This window comes from Ochotona princeps, chromosome 22 (assembly GCF_030435755.1).
Source record: "Ochotona princeps isolate mOchPri1 chromosome 22, mOchPri1.hap1, whole genome shotgun sequence".
NCBI classification, from domain to species: Eukaryota; Metazoa; Chordata; class Mammalia; order Lagomorpha; family Ochotonidae; genus Ochotona; species Ochotona princeps.
In genome coordinates, this window is record NC_080853.1 from 18925000 (window position 1) to 18944899 (window position 19900).

At 48.1% G+C, this 19900-nt stretch overlaps 1 protein-coding gene across 2 annotated transcripts in view; it reads left to right on the plus strand.

Annotated features, from left to right (window-relative positions):
* The window catches only part of COMMD7 (COMM domain containing 7), a 28528-nt gene extending 11888 nt beyond the window's left edge, over nt 1-16640 (plus strand). For both annotated transcript variants that reach the window (XM_058679467.1, XM_058679466.1), the window contains exons 4-9: nt 13404-13460; nt 13543-13580; nt 13989-14079; nt 14354-14403; nt 14769-14817; nt 15308-16640. In XM_058679467.1, the coding sequence (XP_058535450.1) occupies nt 13404-13460; nt 13543-13580; nt 13989-14079; nt 14354-14403; nt 14769-14817; nt 15308-15384 (362 nt within the window). In that variant the 3' untranslated portion in view covers nt 15385-16640. The remainder of the gene's footprint in view (nt 1-13403; nt 13461-13542; nt 13581-13988; nt 14080-14353; nt 14404-14768; nt 14818-15307) is intronic.
* The last annotated feature ends 3260 nt before the right edge of the window (nt 16641-19900 follow it).

Genomic DNA, 19900 nt, shown 5'->3' on the forward strand with positions numbered 1-19900 from the left:
AAGTGGAGCTGCCGGGATTAGAAGCAGCGGCCATATGGGATCAAGGCTAGGACCTTAGCCGCTAGGCCACGCTGCTGGGCCCTGTCATTGGATTTTATAGAAATACTGGTTCCGGGCCCGGCGGCGTGGTCTAGCGGCTAAAGTCCTCGCCTTGAAAGCCCCGGGATCCCATATGGGCGCCGGTTCTAATCCCGGCAGCTCCACTTCCCATCCAGCTCCCTGCTTGTGGCCTGGGAAAGCAGTTGAGGACGGCCCAAAGCTTTGGGACCCTGCACCCGCGTGGGAGACCCGGAAGAGGTTCCAGGTTCCCGGCATCGGATCGGCGCGCACCGGCCCGTTGCTGCTCACTTGGGGAGTGAATCATCGGACGGAAGATCTTCCTCTCTGTCTCTCCTCCTCTGTGTATATCTGGCTGTAATAAAATGAATAAATCTTTAAAAAAAAAAAAAGAAATACTGGTTCCTCATGAATTATAAATCTTTTTTTTTAAGATTTATTTTATTTTTATTGCTAAGTCAGATATACAGAGAGGAGGAGAGACAGAAAGATCTTCCGCTTAATGATTTACTCCCCAAGTGACTGCAAAGGCCAATGCTGTGTCAATCCGAAGCCAGGAGCCAGGAGTTCTTCCGGGTCTCCTACGCAGGTGCAGGGTCCCAAAGCTTTGGACCATCCCCACTGCTTTTCCAGGCTACAAGCAGGGAGCTGGATGGGAAGTGGAGCTGCCGGGATTAGAACCAACACCCACATGGGATCTCGGTGTGTTCAAGGCGAGGACTTAAGCCACTCGGTCACTGCGCCAAGTCCGTGAATTACAAATCTTAAGACAGATATATATAGAGAGAGAGATGGAGAATTTTAGGAATCTGAGTTTGCCTCTTCAGGTCATTTCCAGTGGAAGAGAGTGATGTTCAAGGTGGCTGTGGTGTATCCTGGCACAGCTTGTGTATCCTGGCTGCAGCTTGTGTATCCTGTGGTTAGACACAGCTTTAACAGACATTAGTGGTCTTCTTTTTTTTTTAAGATGTATTTATTTTTCTTGGAAAGTAAGATTTACAGAGAAAAAAGGAGAGACAGAGAGAAAGTTCTTCCATCCACTGGTTCATTCCCCAACTGGCCCCAATGATGGGAGCTGAGCTGTTCTGAAATTACTAGCCAGGAGCTTCTTCCAGCTCTCCCACGCAGGTGTAGGATCCAAAGGCTTCGGGCCATTCTCTACTGCTCTGCCAGTGCACCAGCAGGGAGCTGGAGTAAAAGTGGAGCAGCCGGGACACAAACTTTCACTCATATGGGATCCCAGCGGATGCAAGGCAAGGACTGCAACCAGTAGGCTACCGCTCGAGGCCCAGGTTTTGCTGGTCCTGACAGGGAAATCACATGGTGATCAAAATGTCATGCTTCAAAGAAGGTGGCCTTCATTTTCAATTCATGTCTATTGCAGGGTGCAAGCGAGATCATGCCAGGCATGTATAAGGTTTATTAAGAAGTCTTTATTAACAAAGCACGGTAATAGCAGGGCCCACTAGAAATAGCAAATCACAAGTCCATATGGCAGTCCAATCAGTTGTAACCCCAAGAGGAAGAAATGGTCATTATCCTCAAGTCCATACATTAAGCTAAAGACCTGTGTCCCAGCTTCCCCCACAGTATAAGTTATCCTAAGAGACGTGCAATAAGTAACCTGGACACACTTACAAAGCTGCAGGCATTCACCTTTCCCTGGCTTCTCTGCCCACATTCCACTACTGCTAGACCTCAACTCTCCTGGAACTTCTGATAGTACACAAATTAGAAATACAAAGCGTCTTAGCATTGCTATCTTCATTGTCCCACCCCAACAGTAAACAGAGGGTGAGGAGTAGACACACAGGGGCCATGCTCAGGGGATACCTGTCCTCAGAGGTACTGGGGAAGCCGAGAGTCGGAGTGCCAGAGCGATGGAAACACATGACCAAAGAGCCCTTCCTTTTCATGGGCCTTTAAAGAGCTTGTGAGGGGAGTGGTTACACAACAATGCAATACCGCCCCCTCTCAGGTGATAGGTGAGAGTCACAGGTGGGCAGGAAGGAACACCTAGGTGGTAGGGGAGTGACTTCCAAGCTCATGACCCTGAACTGGCTGCCTAGGTCACCACAATGTCCATCCTTTATTGAGTGATGTGCCTTAGCCTGGCACCTGCCTTTCTGACCTGTAACAAACCCTCCCCAGAGTGATTTTTACCCACCTCTACGCCTTTCTTTCTAAAGGGTATGGAACATGTGAAGATTGATTGAGATCATGACAATATAATGCTTATAGCTAAGTGCTGCCATAAGATTGCTCTTAGTTTTTCGTATTGTGCGCTAAGTGTAATCTTTGAATATTTCTTTATTTGAAAGACAGTAGGACAGAGACAGAGAGAGAAAGGGAAAAAAGAGAAAGAGGGAGACAGAACTTCTATTTGTTGATTCACTCCCCTAATGGCTGCAACACGAAGAGCTGTGCCAGGCTTAAAGCCAGGAGCCCATGGTGCAGGTGATGGAGTAAAACTGGCTCTGCACGCACTGGCTGGTGCACACAAGAGTGCAGTCTGAGGTCATCTGACGTGAGGTTTCTTGGGGGACTCCCCAACTAGATGGCTGGACTCAAACCGCAACCACAGGGAAAATCACAGGATGTGTGGTCCGACCTTTGAGTGCATGTCTGGACTGGGCCTCCTTAGTTGCTGATGCCCATGCGGTAGACAGCATGTCCAAATGCTCACAAAGGACCTGAGCTAGTGGAGGACATCGAGTGCCTCATCAGAGGATGGAAAGCAAAACAGGTTAGACCACTCTCCTGGCAAAGCTTTGCAACATGTTCTTGGGCCTTTGGATGCACACTGAGGTAGACTTGAGCAGCCAAAAGACCTTGCAAAGATTTTCCTCAACCCTAGAGCAATGAAACCAGCAACTTCTCAGAACTATCAAAACCACTCAACTCACACCCTTGGGACACTCTTCCCCACTTTGGGAGTCTCAAAGGCATCATCAAACGACCGCCCCCACCCTTCCCTGGGTGCTGATGGGTACAGTTTGGCAGCAAACAGTGGCTCTCTCCCCCTCTCCCTAAGGCTATAGGAGAAAAAAAATCTGAAACATTTGTCCCACCCACCTTCCTCCTTACCTCCACTCTCCCCACCCTAATTAGAGCCCACACAGGGATGTGTATTCTTCTCAACTATGTAAACAATTTTAAGAAAGAAACAAAACAAAAACAGGAGCCAAGAACTCTGCCAGGTCTCCCCACATGGGTGGCAAGGACCCAAGTACTGGGGCCATCATCTGCTGCTTTTTAGTTGCATTAGCAGGAAATCAGATCCAAAACGAAGTAGCCAGGACTTGAACTGACATTGTGGTATAGAATACAGGCATGCCAGACAGAGGCTTAAAAACCAAATAAATGGCTTATTTGAAAGATGAAGTGACAGATCAGGAGACGGAAAGAGAGAGCGCGAGCAATTTTCCATCTGTTGGTTCACTCCTTCCATTGTACCTGGGTCTGGGCCAAACAAGCCAGGAGCCAGAAACTAGGCAAGCTTCTGCTGCTTTCCCAGGTGCATAAACAGGGAGGTAGGTGGGCCAGGCATGATAGCCCAGTGGCTAAAGTCCCCACCTTGCTAGCGCTGGGATCCCATATAGACACCGGTTCTAATCCAGGCGGCCCCTGCTTCCCATCCAGCTGCCTGTTTGTGGCCTGGGAAAGCAGTAGAGAATGGCCCAAAGTCTTGGGACCTTGCCACCTGCATGGGAGACCTAAAGAGAAGCTCCAGGCTCCTAGCTTCAGATCAATTTATCCCCAGCCGTTGTGGCTACCTCAGGAGTGAATAAACGGATGAAAGATATTCCTCTCTGTCTCTCCTCCTCTCTGTATATCTGACTTTCCAACAGGGAGCTGGATGGGAAGTGGAACACAGGCTTCCATATGGGAAGGTGCTGGCCCACAGGTGGAGGCTTGACCTATTACACTACAGTGCTAGCTCCTGGGCATGTAGTTTGCAAGCAAGATTATTAGTGTCTGTAACAGCTCATTTTCTGTAAGTAGCGAGAGCATGGAGGGACACATCACTTACCAAATCAGAGATGAGATTTGAGTCTTGGTCACATCAGATAATGTAACTATTGTGCTCCAGGAAATTGAGCCTCTGGAGCCTTAATTTCTTATCTGAGAAATGGAGTCATAAGAGCAGCTCGTGGTACAGATGTTAGGAATAAAATACAGTGTTGGCTATACAGTAGCCTGCATTTAAAATTTTTTTTTTTGGAGAGACTTATCTGTTTATTTGAAAGGTAGTTAAAAAGAAGGAAAGCTCTTCCATCTGCTGATTTACTCTCCGTATGGCCCTGCCTGAAGCCAGATGCCTGAAGTCCATCTGAGTCTCCCGTGTGGATGACAGGGACCTAAGCATTTGGGCTGTCTTGCTGCCTTCCCAGGTGTATTGGCAGGGAGCTGGATTGGAAAGGGGCACCCAGGACTCAAACTAGCACCATGTGGGATGATGGCACTGCGGGAGGAAGCATAACTGCTGTGCCACAGTGCTAGCACCTGTAGCCTTTTTTTTTTTTTAAGATTTGTTTTATTATTTTTGGAAAGGCAGATATACAGAGAGGAGGAGCGATGGAGAGCAAGATCCTCCATTCGTTGGTTCACTCCCCAAGTGAGCGCAACGGCCGGTGCTGTACTGATCCGAAGCCAGGAGCCAGAAACTTCCTTCAGGTCTCCCATGTGAGTGCAGCATCCCAAGGCTTTGGGCCGTCCTCAACTGCTTTCCCAGGCCACAGGCAGGGAGCTGGATGGGAAGTGGAGCTGCTGGGATAGAAACTGGCGACCATATGGGATCCCGGTGTGTTCAAGGTGAGGACTTTAGCCGCTAGACCACGCCGCCAGGCCCGGATTTATTTTTTCTAACAATTATTTTATTTTTATTGGAAAGTCCAATTTACAGAATGAAGGAGAGAAGGAAAGAAAAATCTTCCATCCGTTGGTTCATTCCACAAGTAACCGCAATAGCCAGAGCCAAGCCGATACGAAGCCAGGAGCCAGGAGCTTCTTTCAGGTCTCCCACATGGAAGCAGGGTCCCAAGGTTTGCGTTGTCCTCTGCTGCTTTCCCAGACCACAGGCAGGGAGCTGGATGGGAAGTAGAGCAGCCAGGATATGAACCAGTGCCCATATGGGATCCCAGGTGTCCAAGGTGAGGACTTTAGCCACTAGGGTGGACCTTCAAATAATTCTTTTTTTTTAAGATTTATTTATATTTATTGGAAAGTCAGATATACAGAGAGGAGGAGATACAGAGAGGGACATCTTCCATCTGCTGGTTCACTCCTCAAGTGGCCCCAATGATGGGAGCTGACCTGATCCAAAGCCAGGAGCCAGGAGCTTCTTCCGAGTGTCCCCCATGCGGGTGCAGGATCCCAAGGCTTTGGGCCGTCCTCCACTGCTTTCCCAGGCCGTAAGCAGGGAGCTGGATGGGAAGTGGAGCCACCAGGATAGAACCAGTGACCATATGGGATCCCAGCATGTACAAGGAGAGGATTTTAGCCACTGTGCTACTGCGCTGGACCCCTGCATGTAATTCTTTAAGACAGCTCATTTCCAGAGTTATCAACCCTTTTTTCTGTACACAGCCCATTTTTTCTCTCTGCTTTCCAGATTGGATTGTTTTTTTTTTGTTGTTTTTTTTTAAAGATTTATTTTATTTTTATTACAAAGTCAGATACACCGAGAGGAGGAGAGACAGAGAGGAAGTGGAGCTGCCGGGATTAGAAGCAGCGGCCATATGGGATCAAGGCGAGGACCTTAGCCACTAGGCCACGCCGCTGAGCCCCCAGATCGGATTGTTTTAAAGAAATATTTTCATTCCTAGATACCTATGAGCTATTTATCTCTGAAAGATAAAGGGTTTTCTTCCCCTTATCAAACCACAGTGCCACTATTCCTATCTGGGAGAGCACTAGGCAGCCACAGGTCAAGTGTCCCATTGTCTCCTGCATTTTCTTTATTTAGGGTTGGTTTCCATTGGTCCAAATGGGGCAGCTCTTCCTCTGATGTGCTGGCGGGCGCTCCTGTGCCTGCCTCCACTCTCTTAGGGCCAGTTCTGACAGCTGTCGCCAAGTTCCTCATTTAGCCCTGCAAAGAGCTGATGAAGCTTTCAACGGTGCTCTAAGAGTGAAGAGAGAGGGGAATTTTTTTCTTCCTTGGATCCAGAACTGAGGGTTTTTCCTCGTGACAATGGAGTCCCCTGCTGCCACTATGGCAGGAGCCCTTTTCCCTCTTTTTCTCCCGAGAAATAAATCCTGCTTTGCAAACTGGAAAAAAAAAATGAAGAGAGAAAGTAAACAGGAGGGATTTAATACGTGGTCCTTGGAAACAGGAGGCGTTTATTTAACACTGCCTGTTTCTACTTTTTTCTGTCCACCCCCCACACCAAGTCCTTTACTATTTTTTTAAAATATTTATTTATTTTTTAAAGGTTTATTTATATTGCAAAGTCAGGTATACAGAGAGGAGGAGAGACAGAGAGAAAGATCTTCCGTCCGATGAGTCACTCCCCAAGTGAGCACAACGGCCAGAGCTGAGCTGACCTGAAGCCAGAAGCCAGTAGCTGCTTCTGGGTCTCCCACGTGGGTGCAGGGTCTCAAAGCTTTGGGCTGTCCTGGACTGCTTTCCCAGGCCACAAGCAGGGAGCTCGAGGGGGAAGTGAGGCTGCTAGGATTAAAACCTGCGCCCACATGGGATCCCGGTGCGTTCAAGGTGAAGACTTTGCTGCTAGGCCACCGTGCCGGGCCCTCTGCTTTGGTTTTGAATGTGCTTCATCCCACAAAGGTTCTTGTGTTTAGATCTTGGTCTGCAGTGTGACAAAGTGGGAGCTGATGGGACTGGTAAGAGGCGGGCTTAGTGTATGGTCCTTGGATTGTTGGAGTCCCTGACCTTGGGAAGGAACACACTGCCCTCTAGAGTGTGGATCTCTGAGTCTTTGGCTTCCTGTTCAAGATGTTTGCCTCTTGCTGCACATGACCCGTCTTGGTCCAAGCCTATGCTGGGTTCTCTGGACTTAAACAAACTACATTAGATATTTTATTAGAGCAACAGAAAGTCAAGTAATTCCATGTTGAATCCTATTCTTCAGGCTTCTCTAATTAGGCTGAGTAAACTCCTGTAGATCTTTGAGGGGAAGAACAATGCTTGCTACATTTCCAAGTGATTCTTGGCTAAACTAATTCTTCATTGTCCTCTACACGTGTTCTGTCCTCTGTGCTGTTTGAGGCTTTAAAGACCAGCCCAGGGGGCATTACTGTTGCAAACTACATTAAGTTGCCACCAGCCATGCTAATATCCCATATGGCTTCCAGTTTGAATCCTGGCTGTTCCCATTTCCCCACCCAAAGAGCAACACATGGCCTGAGTCCTTGGACACCTGCACCCATGATGGAGACTAGAAAGAAGCTCCTGGCTTTGGCCCATTCCAGCCCTGGCCGTTTAGGAAATGAGCCAACCGGTAGACAATCTCTTACTGTCTAACACTGCTTTTCAATTATTTAAATATAAATAAATCTTTTTAAAAATATTCATAATATTGGAAAGTCAGATAAACAGAGAGAAGGAGACACAGAGAAAAAAGTCTTCCATCTGCTGGCTCACTCCCCAAGTGGCCACAACAGCTCAAGATAAACTGATCTGAAGCCAGGATTCAGGAGCCAGGAGCTTCTTCCATGTCTACACGTAGATGCAGTGTCCCAAGGCTTTGGGCCATCCTCTACTGCTCTCCCAGGCCACAAGCAGGGAGCTAGATAGTAAGCAGAAGAGCCAGGGCATGAACCAGAGCCGATATGGGATCCCAGTGAATGCAAGGTGAGCACTTTAACCCCTAGGCTACTGCACCAGTCCATAAATAAGTCTTAAAATAAAACAAAACAAAAACTGGGGCCTGGTATGATGGCTCAGTGGCTAAATCCTCACCTTGCAAGCACCAGGTTCCTATTTGGGTACTGATTTGTTTCCCGGCTACTCCACTTCCCATCAGCTCCCTGCTTGTGGCCTGAGAAAGCAGTGGAGGACGGTCCAAAGCCTTGGGACCCTACACTCATGTGGGAGACCTGGAAGAGGTTCCTGGCTCCTGGCTTCAGATTGCCTTATCTCTGGCTGTTGCTGCCACTTGGGAAATCAACCAGTGAATGGAAGGTCTTGCTGTCTGTCTTTCCTCTTCTCAATCTGATCTGACTTTCCAATAAATAAAATTAATAAAAAAAATTTTGAAGGACATTTTCCATTTTTTACAAGTGACGTGGTAGAGACTCTAGTCCTGATGTTTATAAGTTTCTTCCATTATTAGGCACAGAGGTTGGGGTACAGGTCTGCTTTAATACTCGCATTGCTTAGGACAAAGGAGTCGTTAAGAAAAAGTTGGAAAGAGTTATAAATTTGAGGTCTGCCATGATGCAGATCTGTGGATTTTTTTTTTTAAGATTTATTTATTTTTATTGGAAAGGCAGATATACAAAGAGGAAGAGAAACAGAGAGGAAGATCTTCCATCCAACGTTTCATTCCCCAAGCAGCTACAACAGCTGGAGCGGAGCCATTCAGGAGCCAGGAACCTCTTCCGGGTCTCCCACAAGGGTGCAGGATCCCAAGGCTTTGGGCTGTCCTCGACTGCTTTCCCAGGCCACAAGCAGGGAGCTGGATGGGAAGCGGGGCCGCTGGGATCCCGGCGTGTGCAAAGCGAGGATTTTAACCATTACGCTATTGCGCCCGGCCCCACATCTGTTTTTAAAGTGTGGTTTGTGCCGATGCCCGGTAGCTACAGAACAAAGAGCTTGCTCGTCGTTCCTTGAAGCGTAATGGCCTTCCTTGTCTAGCACCTAAGTGGTGCTACATTAAACCAGCCTACAAGAAGGACCTGGACAGAAAGACCTGCTTTCCAGTGCTGGTTCAAAGGCCTGGCTACTCCACTTCCCATCCAGCTGCTTGGGGGTTTCTGTTGTTGTTTCTGTTTTTAAAGATTTATCACTCTATTTGCAAGACAGAGTCATGGAAAGAGAAGTATCAATCTTCCATTTGCTGCTTTACTCCCCAAATTGTTTCAGTGGTTGGCGATGGGCCAGTTCGAAGCCAGGAGTCAGGAGCTGCTTCCGGTTCTCCCATGCGACTGTTGGGTCCTAAGGCTTTGGCCCATCTTCCACTGCTTTCCCAGGACATAAGCAGGGAGCTAGATGGAAAGTGAGGGCAGCTGTGACAAGAACCGGCACCCATATGGGTTCCTGGTGCTTGCAAGACAAGGATTTAGCCACTGAGTCATAGTACTGAGCCCTGGGACATCTTCCTGCTTTCAGTTTTTAGCAGAGAGCTGGATTGGATGTGGAGCAAACTGGCATGCATATGGGATCATGGCAGGTACTGACCTCCATGTCTCTTGTTAATGTGCCTGGAAAAGCAGCAGAAGATGATCCAAGCACTTGGGTTCCTGCTCCCTTGTGGGAGTCCCAGAAGAAGCTACAGGCTCCTGATTTCAAAGGGGCCAAGCTCCTACCTTTAGAGCATTGGGGAAGTGAGGCCATAAATTGAAGATCTCTCTCTCTCTCTCTTCCTCTTTCTTTCTCTGTATCTGCCTTCCAATTAAAATTAACAAAGAAGTTAAAAATAAATAAATACTTAGAGCAGCCAGGTCTCAAACAGGTACCCACATGTGCTGGCACTGCAGGTGGTGGCTTTATATGGTATACTTCAATGCTGGTCCCCATATTGTTTGTTTGTTTGTTTTTTAAATTGTTTTTCGGGCCCAATGTGGTAGCCTAGTGGCTACAGTCCTCACCTTGAACGCGCCGGGATCCCATTTTGGCGCCAGTTTTAATCCTAGCAGCTCTGTTTCCCATCCAGCTCCCTGCTTGCAGCCTGGGAAAGCAGTCAAGGATGGCCCAAAGCCTTGGGACCCTGCACCCATGTGGGAGACCTGGAAGAGAAGATCTGAGCTCCTGCTTTCGGATTGGTGTGGCTCCGGCCATTGAGGTCACTTGGGGAATGAATCATTAGACAGAAGATCTTTCTCTCTGTGTCTCCTTCTCTCTATGTATCTGACTTTGCAATAAAAAATAAATAAGTCTTTTAAAAAAATTATTTTTTGGTCCCAGCACCAGGCCCTCAGCTGTTCCACTTCCAGTCCGGCTCTTCACCCCCGTGGGTAACCAGAAGAAACTCGACTCCTGGATCCCACCTGTCCCAGCCCCTGCAGTTTTGGCCATTTGGGGAGTAAAGCATTGGATAGAAGTTTGCTCTTTTTTTCTCTCTGTGTAACTCTGCCTTTCTTTCTTTGTTTCTTTTTTTTTTTTTTTACGGATTTGTTTATTTTTATTATAAAGCCAGATATACAGACAGGAAGAGAGACAAAGAGGAAGATCTTCTGTCCCATGGTTCACTCCCCAAGTAACCGCAACAGCTGGAACTGAGCCAATCCAAAGCCAGGAGCCAGGAACTCTTCCGGGTCTCCCATGCAGGTGCAGGATCCCAAGGCTTTGGGCCGTCCTCAACTGCTATCCCAGGCCACCAGCAGGGAGCTGGATGGGAAGTGAAGCGGGGCCACCGGTATTAGATCCGGCACCCATATGGAATCCCAGTGTATGCAACGCGAGGACTTTAACCACTATGCTATCATGCCGGGCGCAAAACAAATATATATATATTTTAAAGAAACCTTATAGAAAATGTGGATTATGAAAAACTATGCAAAGATTTCTTTAAGCTTTATTCATTTAAAATTTTTTCCTAAAAGGCAGAATGACAGAGTGGAAATAAGCAGAAAGGAAAAAATCTTCCAGTCCCTGGTTTATTCCCAAAATGGCTGCAGCAGCCACGAGCTGAGGTCAGGCGTCTGGAATTCACATTGATGGCGTGGGCTCAAGGACATGGACCATTAGCCCTTGCTTTGCCAGCGCATTAGAAGGAAGCTGGATTGGAAGGAGAGCAGGCAGGATTCAAACTGGCACTCCAGTGTGGGATGCCGGTATTGCGATCAGCAGCTTAACCTGTTGCATTATACAACCGGCCTCAATGCATAGAAGAGTGGCCCAGAGAATCTTCTCTCTACTAGTTCGTTCTTTAAATGGCTGCTGGGCCGAGTCAGTCCAAAGCAAGGAACCAGGAACTCCATCTGCATCTCCCACATGGATGAAAAGGGCCCAAACGCTTGAGCCATCATCTGCTACTTTCCCAAGTGCATCAGTAGGAACCTGGATTGAAAGTAGAGCAGTAAGGGGCGGTACTTTGACCTAGAGGGTTAAGCCACTGCGTGTAATGACAGCTTTGCATGCTTCTGATGCAGCTCCCTGCCAATGCATCTGGAAAAGCAGAATGGATGGCCCAAGAGCTTGAACCCTTGCATCCAGGTGGTTGACCTGGAAGAAGTTCTTGGCCCCTGGCTTTTGCCCTGACCCAGCTCTTGTTATTGCAGCCTTTGAGGGTGTATACTGACTTATGGAAGCACTCTCTCTTGAGCTCGCTCTCAACAAAACAAAGGAAACAATGAATTCAAAAAACAAAAGCAGCAGGACTGAAACCTGCACTCATGGGACGCCAGTGTCACAGGCAGCAGCTCAACCCACCACCCACAACCCTGGGCGCCTCGCATTTGTCTTTTGCTTCCATTTTTCCACACTTTCATCGAAATGCCTCAGACAACAGCAGAGTTCACAAGGAACAGAAGGGGTTCTGGGGGAGGCAGATCAGACTTTGGGTTTCTTACAGAGGAACATGTCTGATTGAAGGTTTTTTTTTTATTAATTATTTTGCATTATGTGACAGTTTCATAGGCTCTGGGAATCCCCCACCCCTCCCCACGCCCCTCCCCCCTGGTCGGGTGCGATCCTGATTGAGGTTTTAAAATCTTTTTGGCATTCAAGATCTGAGTGCCCCAAGACCAGCCTAGTGTTGGAGACTGCATCCCGCTGAGCACACGGTGCGTCTGCATCTCCACAGGCCTTCTGCGGCATAGCTGTGCAGTGGACAACTCTTGAGTATTTGCATTTGTCAACTCCTGACCCTCAGTTTCCTGTTAAATTAAAGGTTGTAATCACAATCCCCACTTTACAGTGTTTGGGGATCACTAAACCAAATACTGGATTAGAAGTGGGTGTAATGAGGGCCAAGCATGTGTTGGGCAGGGCTGGAGCGGGCCACAGCACCCGTTAGTTTGCTGAGGGTGGAGGGCAGAACAAATTCATCAACTACCCCCGTGAAGCTCGACAGCAAATTTCTGCGCCAGTGGAGGCTCAGAGGCGGACTATGATAGCCAATTGACCTCGGAAAGATTTCCTCATCCTTGGAGCAGCAATATCCAGCAGCATCTCAGAACTATCCAAAACACACGAACAGAACCCTCAGAAGAGGCTTCACAATGGAGACCTTGAGATGACACCAGGTGGCAGTTCCCCAGTCCCCGGTGTAATGTGGCAGTTGGAAAGCTGGCCGTGGTTTCTTTTTTATCCCCCCCTCCTCCATACACGGGAAGAAAAAATGTGTAAACAAGGGTCACTATGCCCTGATCCTCAACCCCTCTCACCCTGATCAACTGTGTAAACATCATCACTAATAAAATTTTAAAAAAATGGGTGTAAATGGAGGAGTAGTGCTCAGGGCAGTTAGGAGTTAATTGGATTGGCAGGGGAAACGGCCCCCTTAAGCAGTCTTTGTGGCCCAAGTTTCCTGGGGTCCTGTCTTTTCTATTTCCCTGTGGCTTCCTTGCACAGCCTGATTTTGGAGATAAAAGATTTCCTCCCTTTGTTTACAAGGCTGATCTTACAGGACACAACAACAGTCTTTAGGATTATTTTTCTGGAGTGAGATAGGGGTGGACCCTTGGGCTTAGGGTGTCAGTTCAGGTCCTCCACCTCCCCCTGTTCACGGAGGTGAGATATCTTCTCGGTCTTCTGGTTTACGAAGACCTGCATAAATTTTGAAGTGGTTTCCTAATTGTGGCTCTAGGCTGCAGCCTGCAACTTGCAGGTGAAACACTCAGAAGGCTGGCTGCTGCCACAGTGTTTTCAAGAACCTAAGCCCTCAGCAGAACAATGCAGGCGTCACAGGGGATATGCCAAGGGCTTCGGAGAGACAGAGAGGAAGATCTTCTGTCCGATGACTCACTCCCCAAGTGGCCGCAGTGGCCGGTGCTGCGCCGATCTGAAGCCAGGAACCAGAAACTTCTTTCCAGATCTCCCACGTGGGTGCAGGGTCCCAATGCTCTGGGTCGTCCTTGACTGCTTTCCCAGGCCACAATCAGGGAGTTGGATGGGAAGTGGAGCTGCCGGGATTAGAACCGGCGCCCATATGAGGACCTTAACCACTACGCTATTGCGCCGGGCCTGGTTGGCCCTTTTAACTGATTTCTCCCATTTCCAGGTGCCTTGAAGAAGAGTCTCTCCGCGGAGCAGGTACTGGCCGATTTCCTGGCTCTGGGTAGGTTCCTGGCCCGGGTTGCTCCAGGAGAGGGCCTTTTCGACTTTTTATCCTATTAGCAAACCCTTCTGTTTTCTTGCAGGTCTCAGTGAGGAGAAAGCCACTTACTTTTCTGAAAAGGTATTAATTCTTCTTAATCAAAGTTAAGATTTTTTTTTAATTGGGAAAAAATGCTGACTAAGGCAGAATTTGATGTGTCATTTCATGTGACTTCACATAAATATTAGAGTGCTTTAACCATCTGCAGCATGTCATGCATGTCCAGTTCTTCTCTGATTTGACTGAATTTAAATGCCATACGGTTTTTGTTCCAATGTGCGTTAAGCTTTGGAAGGAAGGGAAGCGTTTGTGTGAGTTAGATGTCTTCTCTGCACTCCTCTTTCCCTGGTTGTGCGTGCTACAGCCCGGCCCTGGGCCCCGCATTCTTCCCACTGTGTGTAAACACTCCATGGTGCTGCACTGGGAGCAGTATCCGGAGGGGCAGCGTTTTCCTGTGCTGGTGACTTCGGTTCTGTACTTTTGTTCCAGTGGAAGCAGAACGCCCCCACCCTTGCTCGCCGGGCCATAGGTCAGACTCTGATGATTAACCAGCTTGTGGACATGGAGTGGAAGTTTGGAGGTAAGCCATTAGAGCCGGTCCCAGGGGCTTGGGGTGAGGAGAGGTTGGGGGTCAGGGACTTAGGGGCAGCCTCAGTCCTCTACACTGCCGGGGCAGGCCAGCAGCTGCCTTCTGACTTGATGTCCAAGTTCAGCAGCTGTTTCCCTTGCTGGCTCAGCGGGCTCACTCCCTGAAGAGCACAAGTTGTGTCCTTCTGCTGGACCACCTGTAAGATCGGGGTCTTCAGGCTGAGCCCTCAGTCACTCAGTTCTTGTTTTTCTCTTCTGTGCCACAGTGACATCTGGAAGCAGCGAACTGGAGAAAGTGGGAAGCATCTTTTTACAAGTAAGTCTTCTCCTGACCCTTAACACAGATAGATGTTTGGACTTGGTTAAAATTTTATGAAATCTATATTGAGTTTCTTTAAACAGCCATTCTATGCTTGTGTTGATCTCAGTGTCACCACCTGAGGACTTTGTCTCTGATATGCCTGCTCTCAGATAAATAGTTCCTAATAATGTTTGTAACAGTCTGCCCCTTTATTCTCATGACCTGCTGGGACTCTTGATGGGGAACAATCCACACTGCTTCTGTATCGCTTGCAAACAAGAAGCTGGATGCTTCTGTGTTTAATTAGGTGAAAAGGTTTTGAGAATTTCTTTGCGCAGTTGTCATCATTTTATATTGAATTTTTTCTTCCTCCTTCTCAGTTAAAGTTGGTGGTTAAGAAAGGCAATCAAACTGAAAATTTGTATATAGGTGAGTCTGAATTCCCACGTGAGCCTTTCATATTTAGCATGCTCTCTTCAATCAGTGGCCTCATGAAGCCCAGCTACAAGTTATCTCTTCCAGAAAACAAATGCTGAGTACCCTGTGGGGTAGCCATCCCACTGCTTTTGCATGCACTGGAGATGGTACAGGGAAGGGCTGGTAAGAAGCCTTTGGCAGGTTGGAGATCCTACAGCCCGAGAGCGTTTTGGACAAAGGGAAGCATGGGGAAGCCATGGCTGGCCTTGGCAACTGAAGGACACGAAGCCGTGGACCGATGCCTGTTGGCCCCTCTGCGCAGTGGGGCTGTGCCTGGGAAGTGGAGCTGAGGGCTCCTGAGCTTGGGGCCCTAGCCCTTTAGGATGATCAGTTACCCATGACAAACAAAAGTGAAAGCCTCTAGGTGGAAATTAATTTTCATGGATGATACTATGGAGTTGGAAACACTTACCTGAAGCTGATTTTCTTTTTTTCTCTCCAGAATTAACCTTGCCTCAGTTCTACAGCTTCCTGCATGAAATGGAGCGAGTCAGAGCCAGCATGGAGTGTCTCAGCTGATTTCTTGTCCCCTGTATCTCTCCGTGGCCCCTCATCCCTTACTAGGTGACAGCTCGCAGAGGCACCTCCCACGCAGGCCTGGGGTGCTCCATTTCCCCCTACTGATTCTTGGAGAGTCCAGGTGCAAAAAGCTTTCTGGAAAACCATAGTACTAAGTCCTGAAAGGGCCCTCCCTGCACAGTTTACCCCATACAAATATTGTTAGAGAGCAGCCACTTCCCGTGTCCCAGGACACAGCTCCATGTCCCCATGGGCTATCTTACGCAGGTTCAGGGAAGCCAGTCCACTGCCGCTTGCTCCTCAAAGTCCAAAGAAAACTAATGGTACCATCTCTCATGCTAACACACCAATCCCTCGTCCCTACCAAGAGCCAGCACCCCTTCCTGGCTAAGGAGGAGGTGGTCGGTATGAGTGACAATGTGTGTGCAGCGCTCATGGCTGCTGCCTGTTGATCAGTGGGGCCTTGCCCACGGTTTTTAACGCATCAGTCACCCGTGTACAGATGCGTGATTGGTACCTGAAAAGAAATGAGGCCAACCTGTGCCCCCACTTTTGGTTTTGTTCTGTGGTGTTACAATAGAACAGGATTTTTGAGGCCATCTGAGCCTATTTTGGTTCAAGCCGACCACGTCTATTGGTTAGACAATGAATAAAAAAGGTGGAGAAGGTCTTCAGCCACTTGTCTTTTGGCTTGATTTGAAGTCATCTGCTTAGACGAGAGCTAGTGGTCTCATCTCCCCAAGTCTCTGCCTGGCTTTGGTAAAAGCTCAGGATGTCAGGCGGCACCAGCCATTGCGGTCTAGAGTGGAGTCCATGACAGCATGGGGGGGACAGGTTAAAGCATCACAAGACTAGTGCTTTGTACCCTCCTCCTCACCTCCTCTCCCACCAACCAGGCCTCGGACACTTCTATTGAGTTTTGAATAGATAACGCATGCCTGGGATTCAGCAGATACAGTAGAAAGTTATTCCGCTTCCTGCCCCCACCGCCTTTCCCTGGTTCTCTTCCCCAGAGGCAAACAGAATTCATTCTGTGTTCTTGAAGACATTTGCTGCATTTATAAACACACATACGTTCAGTTTGACTTTCCTTCCCACACAAACGATAGGATGTCCTACACATACCATCCTGTGCCCTGCCTTCTTCCCCTTACCTTGGAAATCACTCTATCTCAGAACATTTGAAGGCACCATTCTCTTTACTAGTTTCTTATTGTTGTTCTTGTTGCTTTTTAAAATATATTCATTTGTCTGAATGGTTGACAAAGTCTTCCAGTGACTACAAAAGACATGGCTGGGGGCCCAGCGTGTTAACCGAGTAGCTAAAGGCCTCAACTTGCACTCGTTGGGTTCCCATATGGGCGCCGGTTCTAATCCCAGCAGCCCCACTTTCCATTTAGCTCCCTGCTTGTGGCCTGGGAAAGCAGTCGAGGATGACCCAAAGCCTTGGGACCCTGCACCCACATGGGAGACCCGAAAGATCTCCTGGCTCCTGGCTTCATATCAGCTCAGCTCTAGCCATTGCGGCCACAGGGAGTGAATCTTTGGACGGAAGATCTTCCTGTCTCTTTCCTTTTCTCTGTATATCTGACTTTCTAATAAAAATAAATAAACCTTAAAAAGAAAAAAAGGGCTGAGCCAGGCTAAAACCAGAAACTCTCATGTGTATAAAAGGAACCCAAGTACGTGAGCCATCATTGCTGCCTCCCATGTACACTGAGGCTGGATCAGACGTGTGGAATGGGCTGTCCTCAGACTGGGCACTATGGCACAGCACACAGTCATCCTATGTGGCAGTTTAACATTGGGTACCACAATACCCACTTGTTTTTTTATGTTCATAATTTTTAAAAATATTTGTTTATTTTTGTTGGATAGTCAGATTTATAGAGAGAAGAAAAGACAAAAATATCTTCCAGCTACTGGTTCATTCCCCAAGTGGCCACAGTGGCTGGCCAGAGCTGAGCCGATCAGGAACCAGGACCCTCCTCCTGCTCTCTCGTGTGGGTGCAGGGTCCCAAGGCTTTGGGCCATCCTCCACTGCTTTTCCAGGCCACAGGAAGGGAGCTGGAAGGGAAGTAGAGTAGCCAGGACCCAAACCAACGCTCATATGAGATCCTGGCGCGTGCAAGGTGAGGACTTTAGCTACTAGGCTACCATACCAGGCCCAATGCTTATAATTTTTTATAAGAATTATATTTTTTATGATGTTTACATAGTTAACCATGCATGCCTATGTGGACCACTTATTAGGGTTGGGAGGGTTGGGAGGATTGAGGAATGAGGGAAGTGGATAAGACAGCTGTTTCCAGTCTCTCTATTTTTTTTAATGTACCTGGGGAAAGTGGGGAGAGAAGAGGAGAGGACTGCTCCCAGCAATTCAACCACATCAGTGCTCAGGAATGGGGGAGGCCACCCAGTGTTATCCCAGGGTCCCTGATGTGAAACCTGTCCCAAGGATATTGCTTAAGTGGTTTTGATAGTTCCGAGATGTTGTTGGTTTTATTGCTATAAGGTTGAGGAAATCCTTCCAAGGTCTATTAGATGACATAGTCCACCTTAGAGTCTCAGTTTGCTCGGATACTCGCTGTCAAAGCTAGGCCCTGAAAGCTGTCCAATTTGTTCTGCCTTCCATGGTACTAGATGTCATATGCAGGCCTCAATGAACTGGATAAGACAGCTGTTTGTCGTGTCCCCCATGATCATCTGGGCATGCTGTCCACTGCACAGGCTTCAGCAACTGAGGAGACCCAGTTCAGACACATGATCAGACCACAGATCCTGAAATTTTCCCTGTAGATGGAATATGGAGTTTTGAGTCGAGTGGTCCAGACCCTGTCTGCTGCTGATTCACTTCCCAAATGGCTTCAATGACCAAAGCTGAGCTGATCCAAAGCTGGGAGCTTCTTTCAGATCTGCTACGTGAGTTGCAGGGTCCCGAAGCTTTGGGCCGCCTTCTATGCTTTCCCAGGCCACAAGCATGAATGGGAAGTGAAATATCTGGGACATGAACTGGCACCCATATGAGATCCCTAAACTTGTAGGAAGAGGATTAACCAAGTGAGCCATTGCACTAGGCTCTTTCTCTCTTGTTTAGACTCATTTATTGGGCCCGGCATGGCAGCCTAGTGGCTAACACGGGGATGTTATATGGACACTGGCTCCAATCCCAGGAGCCATGCTTCCCATAAAGTTCCCTGCTTGTGGCCTGGGAAAGCAGTCAAGGACAGCCCAACCTTGGGACCCTGCACCTGCATGGTAGACCTTGAGGAAAATCCAGGCCTGGCTTCAGATCGGCACAGCTCCGGCCATTGAGGCCACTTGGAAAGTGAATCATCAGACAGATCTCTATCTATGTCTCTCTTCTCTGTAAATCTGCCTTTGCAATAAAAATAAATGAATCTTAAAAAAAAAAAAAAGCTCATTTATTGTTATTGAAAAGACAGATTTACAGAGAGAGAGATCCCAAAATGTTCACTCCCAAACTGACCACCATGGCCGGAGCTGAGGTTGTCAGGAGCCTTTTCTAGGTCTCATGAGGGTGCGGGGGACACGGGCCTGAGCCATCTTCAGCTGCGTTCTCAGGCCATGAGCAGGGAGGGAGCTAGATGGGAAATGGAGCAGCTGGGACACAACGCAATACCCATGTAGAAAGGTTAACTGCCTACACCATGGTGCTAGCCCCCCTCCTCTCTGTTAAGAGATGTATTTACTTATTTAATTGAAAGGCAAAGTTCCAGACAGAGAAAGAAATCTGCTGTTTGCTGGTGTATTTCCAAAATGGCTGCGCCAGCCAAGCCTGGGCCAGGCTGAAGCAGGGAGCTTAGGCTCCATATAGTCTCACATGGCCAGTGGGAGCCCAGGCACTTGGGCTCATGCACTCACATGGAAGACCTGGAAGAAGATCCTGGCTCCTGGCTCCTGGCTCCTGGCTCCTGGCTCCTGGCTTCAGATCAGCCCAGCTCTAGCCATTGTGGCCACCTGGGGAGAGAACCAGTTAATGCAAGATCTTTCTCAATGTCTCTCCTCTCTGTAATTTTGATCTGCCTTTCCGATAAGAACAAATCTTGAAAAGATTTATAAAGAAAATGAGGCCCCAAACCCACAGCATCATCATCAACTGGGATCCCACTAACAGTACACTTTCTTGGGCCTCACTCTAGCCTGATAGAGAAGGTGGGGACCCGGGGGCCTGTTGAATATTATTATTATTATTATTATTGATGATGTTTACATAGTTGATCAGAGTGGAAAGGATCTAGGATTAGGGAAAACAGGGTGTGGTCATCGTTTCCAAAATTTGTTTCTTCCTGTTTCTGGGGAAAGGTAGGGGGATAAGGAGAGAAGCCATCTCCAGCCTCCTGACTACCCCAATACCCAGGATAGGGAATGACCATCCAGTATCAACCCAGGGTCCTAATATGGTACACACTGTGAGGGTTCTGACCAAGTGGTTTGGATAGTTCTGAAATGCTGTCCATTTCACCGATCCAAGGATAAGGAAACCCTCCCAATG